The sequence below is a fragment of the Vitis riparia genome, chromosome 6 (assembly GCF_004353265.1).
Source record: "Vitis riparia cultivar Riparia Gloire de Montpellier isolate 1030 chromosome 6, EGFV_Vit.rip_1.0, whole genome shotgun sequence".
Taxonomy (NCBI): domain Eukaryota; kingdom Viridiplantae; phylum Streptophyta; class Magnoliopsida; order Vitales; family Vitaceae; genus Vitis; species Vitis riparia.
The window spans coordinates 15,297,674-15,311,096 of NC_048436.1; the positions used below are offsets into that span (position 1 = coordinate 15,297,674).

The 13,423-nt window shown below is 38.3% G+C and overlaps 2 protein-coding genes across 2 annotated transcripts; both read left to right on the forward strand.

Annotated features, from left to right (window-relative positions):
- Positions 1–3,824: 3,824 nt before the first annotated feature.
- Positions 3,825–6,470, forward strand: LOC117916786 (probable N-acetyltransferase HLS1-like). Its single transcript, XM_034832958.1, has 2 exons — positions 3,825–4,180; positions 4,369–6,470. Exons 1-2 carry the CDS (start codon positions 4,007–4,009, stop codon positions 5,347–5,349), a joined length of 1,155 nt encoding a protein of 384 aa, XP_034688849.1. The 5' UTR covers positions 3,825–4,006; the 3' UTR covers positions 5,350–6,470.
- Positions 6,471–11,062: 4,592 nt separating this feature from the next.
- LOC117915632 (zinc transporter 6, chloroplastic) lies at positions 11,063–12,670 on the forward strand. The gene is made up of 2 exons (XM_034831244.1): positions 11,063–11,964; positions 12,203–12,670. The coding sequence occupies exons 1-2, from the start codon at positions 11,272–11,274 to the stop codon at positions 12,515–12,517; spliced, it is 1,008 nt and encodes a 335-aa protein (XP_034687135.1). The 5' UTR covers positions 11,063–11,271; the 3' UTR covers positions 12,518–12,670.
- The last annotated feature ends 753 nt before the right edge of the window (positions 12,671–13,423 follow it).

Here is a 13,423-nt window from a genome sequence, read left to right on the forward strand (position 1 = left end):
AAAATTACCTTTATTTTTAATAAAAATGCTTCTAAAATACATCACCCAGATTTAAATTCAATTGCAACAGTAATAATTAGGTCCCAAGTCTATATAGAGTGATCTGTGCAAATATTTTCTAAATATAAATGAAAATTTGGGCTTTTAACTCACCAAGGGTGTGCCCATCAGTTGAAGCAGGCTGTTAAGAACATGTATGGGGGGGGCATTTAAAGCCCCTGGGCCAGGAGCCCATTACAAAACATGGGCCTAGAGATCAAGGGTGAGACAAAATTCACCCAACCCCACCTAACTCAGGGCCAACACGCCCAGCCCATGATCCAGAGTTGCGCCTAAACTCAAGCCCCAATAGATCTACAACTTGGGCCCAGTTGTTTCTGCCGGGCTGGGTGGGTAAGCTACAAAAGATGTCACCATCCCTTGGACTGTCTTTCTTGGGGAATGTTTTTTTAAAAAAGAATATAATATATAAATATCTATAATTTTATAAAATAATAAAAGAAATAATTTAGAACCAAGTATAGGAGGAGAGGCACACTCATTGATAAAAATCCCTGATTGGGCTTCTCTTTTCATCTACTTTGGATCTTTCTAGATAACATTTTTATCGTATATGATGTTGATCTTTTCTTCTTTGGTTGCTCTTCTTTTCAACAAATTTTGTTCCTCATTTCTTTGTTGTTTGTGAGGATCCACAGGACAAGATAAGAAATATTTGAGGTCCACAAAAACGTCCCTTCTAACCGAAAACGCGGAAAGGAGCATGGAGGATCAAGGTATCATCGAATACGGGTTGAATATGGAAATACCTAAACTGCCCATACCTTAGAAAAAAATATATATATATATTTGGAAAAAGGCAATTACGCAACATTCAACAAAAACTAATGCTACTTGGGAGGTGGCCACTTAGATGCAGTAATAACTATGGCGTGGTTGCGTTTCCATTTGGCCTTTCATTTTGTTACGTTGATGTTGCCCTGGAAATGATGCCTCCAACTCCACTCCCATCGAGTAATAGGCTTATTTTCCATAGAAAATTCATCTTGTGCTAACTACATGGGTGGCAGAATAATACTCGTTTGAACTAGTTACATGAGAGATTTCTCATAAGCTAGAAAATATTGTTAAATATATATGGTAATGTGGGGGGTCAGAGACTTGATATTCTGCCTATTATCCATGTGTCGGCATTTGATCCAAGACTGAAATATTGGGAAAATGATGGAGAGAAATGGATAGAGATGATTAAAGGGGAGACCCTTTTGGAACATACTAAGATGGCTAGCAAAACAGATAGCTAGCAGTGTGGCAGGTAACAAGGTGTGCGAGGAAGAAGATAAGTTCGATGCTAAAAAGGAGAAGGGACCAACTCCGAACCCTCCCCAAGAGTTTTTGGGTGGGGCCCACCTCAACCCCATGGAAGAAATTAAAAGAAAAAAAGAAAAAAGGAAAGGAAAAGAGAAGGAGAGAAAATTGAGGAGTCCCCACTACTCATGGACGCATTATAAATGGCTCCAAAGTATCATCCAAAAAAGCATGCAGACAACATAATGCATGCAAAGAAAAAAACACTGAGACAGATTGTACACTCCTTGGAGCACTTGTGGAGGTTGAATCATGAATCCAGGGCCCCACAGTCTTGTAAAAGATGTCTACCAAAGATCTCACCATTGGTGCTAGTGGTGGACCCCGGCGCTTCACCGCCGGCCACCCATTGGCACACGTGTACTCCTTCCAGTTGGGTTTGTGGTGCGTACATTGCACGTGTCTTTTCTTTGTGATAATATCCATGATCGAAGAGTGTGACTTTGTTGGAACTAAGTAGGTTAAAAGACCAAAAAGGTGGTAAAAAAAAAAGAGAGATAAGAGAGTGATGGATTGTAGGGTTTTATTATAGGCCATTTGTGAGTTTTTTCCGGAATATAGTACGTTTAAGTGGGATCAGTGGTGTGTGCATTTGGGGTTTTCTTTTCTTTAATCTTTTTTCATCATGGGTTCTTATGATTAAGCTTTCAAGTAAAGCAGATGGATTCAAGTTCAGTTTTTAAAGTGGGTAAGCTAACCTTTTGGATTGTTGGCCACCATCAAGATTAAAAAGAAAACAAATGGAAATATAGTAACATTTAGGCCTAATTTAGGGTGCTAGCCACCATTCAAACTCGTTTCCAACTTGTCAATTGAGCCAACTTTAAAAACCCATGTGTAATTAATTGCAAATCTTGTGTACTTACCCACCCTTCAAACTCGTTGCCAAATTGTCTATTGAGTAGATTTTGAAAAACCAATCCCCATTTTGGCTAATTAGCCGCTATTCAAACTCGTTGCAGATTTCTGAATCGAGTAGATTTTGAAAAGCCGGCCAATTGCCAATTTTGGGTACCTGCAAACTCTGAAAGCTAGCCAGTGATCAAACTCATTGCAAGCGAATTCTCAATTGAGTAAACTTTGAAACTCAAGCAAACTTGCAAGCTAACAATCAAGAATATAAGGACTAAAAGGAATCTACCAACAATTTGCAACATTTTCGGATCAGAAACCCTACTTTGACGACATAACATTTTCTTACTCTATGATTGACACTACGCTCGTTTCTTTCTTTCCCCATCAGTAAGAGTTCCATCTTCCTCCAATTCCAATTAATCATCAAACCCCATCTCAATGATATACCCCCTCTTCCACAACTTGTTTATAATATTAATTAACATCCCAGCTCAAGATCTCAAGGAGCTAGCTTTTCCCCCCCTCCCCCCTCCCTTGATGAACTTATCATGGCCGGCTTACCTGAACTTCGAGTAGAATTGGATGAGTTGAGTTGAGTTGAGTTGAGTTGAGTTGATGATGGATCATGGGCTTTTTCCAAGTTTAAGAACATGGATTTTTCAACAATGATTTTGTTGCATCCACTAGCTAGTGATTGTGATTTACATTATTAGTGGATGGGGGCGAAAGAATTCTTCTAAGTACTGGTCGCAAACACGCGCTTGAGGCAGGCATATCTGTGGCTACCAGTACCATTATTATTTTAAGTTTCTTCATTAGCAGAAAGTGAGACATGGTTGTAGTGGGGTTTCACTTTCACTTTCGAATCTAAGTGTCCAAAACAAAGGGACCACCAAATGCCACACAGCCTACTCACAAACGAATCATAAAATAGTACAAATGAAAAAGATCAGTGTGAACAGAAAGCGACCTCTCCCCCTTAACAAAACTTCAAATTAATAAACCCACACTCATCCTTAGTTTAATCCACCACCTTAATCATTGTCCCCGTACAATCCATATAATGCATACACGTAGGTGAACCGCATCTTCCCAGAGAGCCACCATTTCCTCAGTGCTCGACTCTAAGATATTGGTTTCTTGGTTCCAATCTTCATCAGATGAGCTTATCCATGATTACATTCTCTGATTTTTTCCCCCTTGTGAATTTTATGTACTTGGAAGTGGTGGGGTATTTACAAATTAAACAAATTAAACGTAAGATATGTGATACATATATAGTCTATAAATTAGGCATGGATCAGAAGGCATAATAATGGTTAGAGGCTCGAGCCGTGGCGTGAGCCTGAGGTGATCCTAACGTGGATCAATAGGTTAATTAAGTTAACAATGGCAAGGGCTAGAGACAAAAAACACATTCTATAATTAATCACCTTTTGTCTACTATTATTATTATTATTATTGAACCCTAGGTTGACGTTGACGGCTGAGATGGTAGAGAACATTCTCCTCTAGGTATAAATTAGCAACTATATGAATTTCAAACCCATGTTTTACTAGTATCTAGCACACAACCCCTTGTAGCTCCTTGCTGCATTTTCCCTTTTATTTTTTTTCCTTTTCACGTGTCTCTCTTGATTAACGAACCTGGTCTTTTTCCGTTTCAATCTCAAGCAGTAGAGCTAGAGGAAGCCGATTCTTTAGCTTTGTTAGTGTGTGTAGGGTGGTGGCTAGCTTTTTTTCCTTTTTTTTTTTTTTTTTCCTTTGTCGAGGTAGTTAGAAAATGGCACTTGGGGAGACTAAGATAAGAAACTATGAAGAGCGGAGAGATAGAGCTCAAGTAGAAGATCTTGAGCGGAGATGCGAGGTAGGCCCAGCTGAGCGTGTGTTTCTCTTCACGGACACGATGGGTGACGCCATCTGTAGGATCCGCAACAGTCCGATGTACAAGATGCTGGTACCACTATTTTCCTTTCTTTTTTTTCTTTTTTTTTTTTGACCCTCCAGTTCCTTCTTCTCCTATATCACGTTAATTTTCTCAGTCTCAGCATGCATTTTCATCCCTCATCTGCTTTCTCATGGTACATATGCATACCCTTTACCATCATCTGAATGATTAACTAATGAAGTCAGTCCGGTGTATAGGTAGCGGAGGTGGACAACCAGCTGGTTGGTGTCATCCGAGGCTCCATAAAGGTCGTAACGGTTCGAAAGCCTCCAAAGGATCTAGCCAAAGTGGGGTACGTCCTGGGGTTAAGGGTCTTAAGTCTGTACCGGAGAAGAGGGATTGGTTTGAAGCTGGTGCGTCGGCTAGAAGAATGGTTCGTGGACAACCAGGTGGATTACGCCTACATGGCCACTGAGAAGGACAATGAAGCTTCGGTAAAGCTGTTCGTGGACAAGCTCGGGTACGTGAAGTTCAGGACTCCAGCCATACTGGTGAACCCGGTGAGGCGACGTGTGCATTTATCGTCCAACATTGAGATAGCGAAGCTGAAGGTAGAAGAAGCAGAGCTCCTGTACCGGAAATTCATGGCGTCGACGGAGTTCTTCTCGCAAGACATAGACAGGATACTGAGAAACAAGCTGAGCTTGGGGACATGGGTAGCTTATCCGCGAGGGGAGAGATGGGGAGAGGTTGGGGCGGATGGGAGAGTAGAGAATAGTAATTGGGCGATGCTGAGCGTGTGGAACAGTGGGGAGCTGTTCAAGCTGAGGTTAGGGAAAGCGCCGCTGTCATGCTTGGTATACGCAAAGGGGTCGAGGGTGGTTGATAGGTTGTTGCCGTGCATAAAAGTGCCGACAATACCAGATTTCTTCAATCCATTTGGGTTCTACTTCATGTACGGAGTACACAGGGAGGGGCCATTATCGGGGAAGATGGTGAGAACGCTATGCAATTATGTGCACAACATGGCTAGAAAGACAAAGGACTGTAAGGTTATTGTTACAGAAGTAGGAGGCTGCGACACCTTGAGACTTCACATCCCGCATTGGAAGTTACTGTCGTGCCCGGAGGATTTGTGGTGCATAAAAGCCATGAAAAATGAAGAGAGGAACGGCCTCCATGAATTGACAATAACCCCACCATCAAGAGCTCTTTTTGTAGACCCAAGAGAGGTATGAAGAAACAAATTATATCCTCATCACCCCACCTCACCCTCGTGTACTGTTTGATAAGTCCATCCATCTCTCTTGGTGGGAGCTTTTCTCTTGTTCCTTTCACATCTATGACAGAAAATCTCAAAAGATTTCCTTAATTAGGTGCCACCGTGTCTTTGTTAGTAACTTGCTCTTGCGCCCTCGTGATTTCGACTAATCAAGCAGGTCAGTGGTCCAGCTTTGTCTCATCTCCTCAGGTAAAAGGAAGAAGAAAAAAAATTTCAAATGGCCCCTCATTCCCACCCTCGTGTTGCGTCCCCCCACGCCCACCCCCTACCCATATTCCATTCACAATTGAATTGAAAAATTGAAATTGAAATTGAAATATGGATCCAAACCCCAATGAAAACAAGTGGCTCTCAGGGGGGAATTAGGACAAAGGATGTTTTGGGCAAACATTAGTGCTACAAATTTTCGGCGCCTTTCCCTTCATTGTTTTATGTTACACGAGCACTGTCTGCTACCCAAATCCTGAATCCTTCATTTTCCTTACTCAGTATTCATATAGAAAAAACAAAGTTGGTTAGCATTTCAAGTCAATTGTCGCGCTCCCCAAACCTACTTTGGGGATAAAGCAGCATATGCTAGGCGTGTATCCCTCCTCCCCAAGAAGGAACTACCAGGCCACCTTACATATACATATATATACATGTTCATCATGCCCTCTTTTTCAAATGCATGTGTGGGAATTATATATAAGGATTTTTAACAGCCACTAATGATGATTAGTCCAACGATAATGACGAATACGCTGTGACGACGCCCATGATGATTGCGACTGTGATTGTGATTGTGATTGTGATTGGCATTGGCTAAACAAGAGATGGGGAAGCTAGCAAATCCCAATCACAAAGAGGGCCATTATATCTTCCAAGAGTTTCCCGTCCTCAATAGGAAATTTTACTGTGAAGTGGGGCATGGATCAGATGCAAACAAATGGTACATACGATTTAATGGACTTAATCATGGTTTTGCTGATACATGCATTTTCCTTCGATCTTTATCTTTATTTGTTTTCTGGGGCATCTTTATCCACTGTTGGAGCATCAGCAATTTACCTCAATCAAGAGGATTGTTTTTTTTCATGGCATTTCATTATAACACATCCTCCCTCAATGAAAGCGGCCCTCTTTGATTGAACTCCTTTAGTCTCTACAGTGGACTGCTTTAAGTCTTATCATGGACATCTATTAGTGTACTCCTCCATGCTCATTCAGGCCATTATCACACACTTTTTGGGCATCATCTGTCTGCCCAAACTTTGAAAAAGGAAACGAAATAGAAAATGAAAAGATAAAACTCACTCAGAGTAAAGTCGCTCTCTTCATTTGCTGAAGGTGCAGAACTTCTGTATGGTGAAATTAAAAAACTAAAAGATCTAAAAAAAAAAAAGTGATCTAAGTTCCAGCTAATGTTCGTTCCTAGAATGAGCCCGGAACTAGACCCATATCACCAATTCCTAGAATGTGCCCAGAATTGGACCCATGTCAAGTAGTGGATTTCATAGCCACCTCAGCTGTGAGCTGACATACCAAAAGCCTTTTAATCCCAAGAGATTGATGAGACAGAATCAAGCCCCCTGAGCTTGAACACATCCAAAAGTGGATACAAGGATAAGAAAGTGGCTAGGTCTTGTGCTCACTGGTTGGTAGACACAGGATCTTCCTTTAGGCCTTATTCATGGAGTTGCTTGCCTGATGGTCCCGGCTATGTTCTCTCCAAAGAGAGAGATACACATCTATAAGTATCTTTTGCTTTTTTGACACCTTGATGATCAGATTAGATTAACATAAGACCTTTCAACCACAGCTGTGACTTCAAAGCTTTTGGCATTACCTGATAATAAGGTGATTTAATTAGAATTAGCATCATATTCCAGTTCAATATGTCGCTGCTTGTCAATCAAACTCAAATTTTCAACCTAACTCTAGTATGACAAAAATTCTAGAGCATTCCCAATTTTGAATCTTAGTTCTTGATAATTATGGCTCACTTTAGACTAAATAAACCAGACCTAAATAGAAAAAAATGAAATGTGAATAGTACCAACAAAAGCCCTAATAAGAAGAAATTAAACTAAGTCACATGACATTCTTTATTAGATGTCATTTTTCTATGTGGCACTTAAATTTTACAAGCCACAGAGAAGAGGAGAAAGTGAAATGACTTGAACATGTCGCTTCTTCATTTGTCAATTGAAAATTCCTCGCAAATTTTAAAACTTACACAGAAGAGGATAGAATGAAACGATGGATAAAAAGATAAACTACTTTCCCCAAAACCAATCAATAATTTCTTCCCATCAATAGATTCCCAACTTTTCAAACATCCCCCCACACGCTATTTTGAAATTATATTGAAATGGAAAAACTGGGAATGCATTATGCAGTAGTGTAAGTAAGCGTCCAACTATGCTTATCTTAATGTGGGCTATGGTTGAGGAAGCCCGGGATATGTTGGGACAAGACCTGGGCCTTGCAGATTATGAAAGTGACTTTGGTTCACTGCCTCGCCCTGTCATTTTCTGAATCCATTTCTCTTACCCTTCCTCTACTCGCTGCTTTTCACCACCCCCCTCCCCTTCACACATTTTACAATGGTCTTGACCAGCTACTGCATTTTGACCCTCTCATTGGATTCTTAGAGGAAACTGAAAGAGAACTCCTGCTTTTATGTCTGGGTGTTTTTTTCCTTTTTAGCCCCCTTTATTTTATAAAAATTACATGATATCTACACACTATTTTTTTTTTTTTTTTAATTAACTATTTATAAATAAATGAATAAAAGATTTGTGGCCCACGGATTTAGTAGGCCGTTCTATGGACCTTTCGCAACTTACTATGGCATGGCCTGTGAGTTTGATCTCCCATGGACCGGGCTCGGTCTGGGTTCCCTCTTTTTCAGACAGTCCAATGTGGCCCAAGGACTGAGCCGCTTAGACTTTTAACTGATAACGGCCTATATTACGTCCCACTCGGGGTGATGTGTGGGCCGTGCAGCTGAACTTGGCCTATGTTAAGACCCGATGATGTTGCAGATCTGGGCCTTTCATTGATCTGACCAAGGCTACTGGGCCAGCCTAATGTGGAAGCACGCGTTAGTATTTTTATTGTTTTTATTGATTCTTTATATTTTAAAATATATTTTTATTAAAAATAAAGATAATTTCGACATATTTAAATTTTTTAATTGAATAAAATTATGCTTCCGCACATCACCTATGAGAAATAGTAGAAACATGTATTTTTTTCAAATGAAAATTACCTTTTTAACCAAGGTTTGAAATGTAAAAAAAAATTGAATTTTCAAAGGAAAATTTGAATTTTCTAGGGAAATTTTGGCAAAAATTGAATCGCGTGATGTAGTCGTAGGAATCGGTACTATGTCAAAAAATCGTAAAAATTCCCCCATTTTTTCCGTTGGTCAAACGGCCACTCCCTGCTCCCTCTCGTTCTCCTAGCCCTTATCCACCTACTCCACTTGCTGGTCAAACCCTTAATATCGGGGAAGATGTTAGCAACCAATAGGGCCAATTCACACTCAATAATAAAAAGGCACAAATGTATATATTTAATTCCATTATAATAACAAAATATTCAAATAATATTTTAATAAATTAATTAAATCTAATTATTTTATTTTATTGATTATCAAAAATATAAAAATTAATGATTTATATGATTATTAAATATGAAAAATATAAACATACAAAACACATACATATATCATCATTTTATTTTATATTTACATCATAATTTTAATATTTATAGATCGTCAAATTGGACATATTATTATTATCAAATGTTATAATATTAGTGTTTAATGATATTTAATAGAATTTAATAATGAATATATACTTACAAAATCTATATTCTTTTTACTGATGCACATAATATTTTCATTCAATACAATATATCCATAAAATCCAATGATCGATATACCCATAATTATTTATATTTTCATCATTACCTTTAACATATAAGTTGTCCAACAAAAATACATTCAAATAATCACAAATTATTCTAAAAATATTAGAACAATTTAATAAGCTTTTTTATTTATTTATTTTATTTGGTTAGTTATAAGAAAATTTTATATAGAGATACAAAACTTCAAAACATGAGATATGATATAAAATATTCTCAAATGACATTTAAATCAAATTAAAGAAAGTATACTGGATACATATTAATCATATTTGGATAAATATTTTTAAGTCGTGTTTATTTTTGAAGTAAATAGAAAAAGTCAAAATATTTAATTTTTTTATTCAAATAAAAATATCATATTAATATCAACCAATATAAGTGAACTTGGTATCAATAAATTTAATTAATATACTTATAATTGAATAGAAAAAGTCAAAAAATAAAAATCACCTTTGAATTTTTCTTGTTCTTATCTTATCGTAATTGAGATGCAATTATATTACTCTTAGTCTAGCCACTCAAAGGAGGACTCTTAAATTAAAATTTTGATTTATTCTCATTTAATATTAATTAATTTTCAAATAAGAAGATAAAAATTCAATGTAACAATTAGGGAGTCACAAATCCAACATAACTATTTCATATTAATAGTAAATATTAATACATAAGGTTTAGAAAGGCCCCTCCTTTCAAACGCTCATAGCACAATATTAATACTTATCAACAACAACAATTAATGACCAATTTTAAAGCTTTACTCAAACAAATACGTGTGAGAAACGTCAAAAAAATTGCACAAACGCGAGAGTTTCCTGCACTCAAACCCACCTTCCACAAAGAGTTAGATTCAAATCACAATCTATCCCACGTGCCAACTTCTTTCTTTCAATTTTTTTTCTATAATTTATATATTTACTCTATTAATTTCATTCCCACCACTATCTCCCAACTTTTAACTCAATCTTATTTTAGATTTTTTTTATTCTCTAAATAATTTTAAATTTGGGTAAAAATTAAATCGAACCAAAACCCCACTTCATTTTTTCCTTTTTCTTTTCTTGGTAATCAAGGGATGAAATCAGACTATGTCAGCAAGACTGTAAGATTTTTGGGCCATTTCAGTGTGTATTGTTGTCCTTATTTGAACCATTCTATTTTTAAGCAATTTAGACCACTGAATTTACAAGCCTTTTCAGAGACATGATCTTACAAAATCCATGGACCAAATGGTAAAATTTCTTCGGAGTTTGCAGGAAAATTTGAGAACTTTCTTATCATTGATGGTGGGTTCTGGTCATTATCGGCTTCATGGGTTATGGGTCCCTATCTAATTAACAATATTGTTCCCACATGAACTGTTATGAAATTGCAAGGAAAATATGATTTTATTTTATTTTATTTTATTTTTTGTATATTTTTTTTTAAAATTATTGCATCAACAAATAATTGATATGAATTACGAATGTCTAACTAAAAAGCCTGATTCGCTTGCATACGAAAAGTTTTTATCTAAGAATAAAATCTTATGTGTACAAAATAAATCGCCACTTTTTCTATAGTGACACTTGTTGAATTAGTCAGCAAATGAAGTTGAATTTTTAATATAAAAAAAAAAAAGAGAAAAAAGAAAAAAGAAAAGGTGATTAAATGCTGAAAGACCATTTCAAAAAGACCTGCTATAATTCCTCAAAAAAAATGGTGGAATTCACTCACATCACACCTCACACAACACACAAGGGGCCACCGTGTTGAAAACCCCATCCATCATCAGCATAGTGGACTCCACACCATACATCCACGCACCTCCCTCGTCACTCCCCCACCCTACACCCAAGAGGTTACACATACAGACACCCACAGCTCGCCACCAAGTCCACAATCGCCAACGCTTTCTTCTCTCTCTGGCCCTCTCTCTTTCTCTCTCTGTCTCTCTCAGAGTATTGAATTTTTGGAGCCAATGGCCTCGTGCGTAGGCGATACGGCTCGGGCACTGGCCTGCCGGGACGGAAGAGCAGCGGCGCACCTGAAGCTGGTATCAATCTTCGTAATCTTCATCACCAGTGTGGTGGGCATCTCCTCCCCGGTGATGCTTGCCCGGGTTTTCCAAGGCAAACCCATGTACGACAAGGCGATTCTCATCATCAAGTGCTTCGCCGCCGGCGTGATTCTCTCCACCTCCCTCGTCCACGTCCTCCCGGACGCCTTCGCCGCCCTCTCCGACTGCCACGTCGCCTCCCACCACCCCTGGAAGGACTTCCCTTTCTCCGGCCTCGTCACCATGATCGGCGCCATCCTCGCCCTCCTCGTCGACCTCACCGCCTCCGCCCATGTCGACAGCCACAAGCCCAGTCACTACACCCCAATTGGGACCCAAGAAGAATTGCCCACTCACGCCAAGAAATTGACCGAGTTCCGGGTTGAAACGGCGGTACTGTCGGTGAGTTGCCCTGACAAACAAGGTGAAGAGCTGGTGAAGCTGAAGCAGAGACTGGTGTCTCAAGTATTGGAGATTGGAATCATATTCCACTCGGTCATCATAGGCGTTACCCTGGGTATGTCTCAAAATCAATGCACCATCAGACCTCTCGTCGCTGCCCTCGCCTTCCACCAGATTTTTGAGGGTTTGGGCCTCGGAGGCTGCATTGCTCAGGTAAAATCCTCATCTTTAGATCTTGAGAAGAAAATTCAAAGTCACTGTCACTGAGACGACTTCGCAGTTTTTTGTGGAGACCATTAGTTACTTGTTTGACCCGACATTTTCTATAGACTGAGGATGGAGTGGGCATAGATTTTATCAATTGATATGGAATCAGAGAATAAGATAAACTCAGATTTCAACAGGTTACAGAAAATCATTGATAATAAAATTTTGTTGACATGATTTGCAGGCGGGTTTCAACTTTGGAACAACAGCGTATATGTGCTTTATGTTTGCAGTGACGACTCCAATGGGAATTGTACTGGGAATGATCATATTTTCTGCGACAGGTTACGATGACAGTAGTGCGAATGCTTTGATCATGGAGGGGCTGCTGGGGTCCTTATCATCGGGTATACTCATATACATGGCCCTTGTTGATCTCATTGCAGTAGATTTCTTCCACAACAAGATGATGGCTTCAGCTCCATTGTTGAAAAAGGCTTCTTTCATTGCCTTGACCCTTGGCTCCGTCTCCATGTCTGTTCTGGCCCTTTGGGCCTGAATTTTTGTTTTGCTTGTTGAGAGTCGAGACCAATGCCCATGATGACGAGTCCATGTGATTGTATGGCGTATAACTCTAAAGAGTTTTAGGTTCATTTGTATATAACATCACGTTCATGAATCCCAATAGTCTTCCTAATTTTCTGTTCAAAAACTGCCCTTTGAATCCAAATACTTCTGTGGCATATTAATGAACTTCATGGGAGAAACCCAAGTCCGGGGCTTGATTACCCACTTCATGCATTTCATTAAACATATTCATAAATTTCTAACCTATTCATTAAAAGCCGTAGAATTAGGTAGAGAGGCTTTAAAGTAGGGTACCAAATGGTACGATTTTGGTACCACATGAACATCATTAATTGGGGTTGTCCCATGTTTGGTCTCGTTGTTATCTCAGTTTTACTGGTTTTTTACCATGTTTTTCATTTTGTTTTCTTGATCCGGATTCTGGGGCTGCAACTTAGGCGGATCCAAACCTTTCAATCGTTGCGTCTCACGAGGTTGAGGTTAGGTTTGAACTAGAAAAATATCAATTTAAAGATATTAAAACTGAAGATTTGAGTGACCCATTGACATTCAAACATACATATTAATAATTATTTACTAACTTTTAAATTATGTTATCTAGTATTTTATTTAAATTTTTTTTATTTAATTATTAAAGCATTTTAGAATATTGAAATTTGAGTTTTAGGATTGTCTTTTATGTCTAAATCAATTACTATCCATCATATTTTAGGGCTTTGAAATATTTTGATTTTAATATGATTTATATGACAAATTTGAAGTACTTACTTTTTTTAATAACTTATAAGAACTTATAATAATTCATGGGAACTCGTCAATATATCGATAGTGGATGTATCATAGGTTAATCTCTCCAACTCATTCAAGTTGCAATTCT

Excerpts from the sequence above, each read along its gene's own strand:
- LOC117916786 (XM_034832958.1), top strand. The coding sequence starts at position 4,007 with ATGGCACTTGGGGAGACTAAGATAAGAAACTATGAAGAGCGGAGAGAT. Across the intron at positions 4,181-4,368 it reads GTCCGATGTACAAGATGCTG|GTAGCGGAGGTGGACAACCA; the intron begins GTACCACTATTT and ends TCCGGTGTATAG.
- LOC117915632 (XM_034831244.1), top strand. The coding sequence starts at position 11,272 with ATGGCCTCGTGCGTAGGCGATACGGCTCGGGCACTGGCCTGCCGGGAC. Across the intron at positions 11,965-12,202 it reads TCGGAGGCTGCATTGCTCAG|GCGGGTTTCAACTTTGGAAC; the intron begins GTAAAATCCTCA and ends CATGATTTGCAG.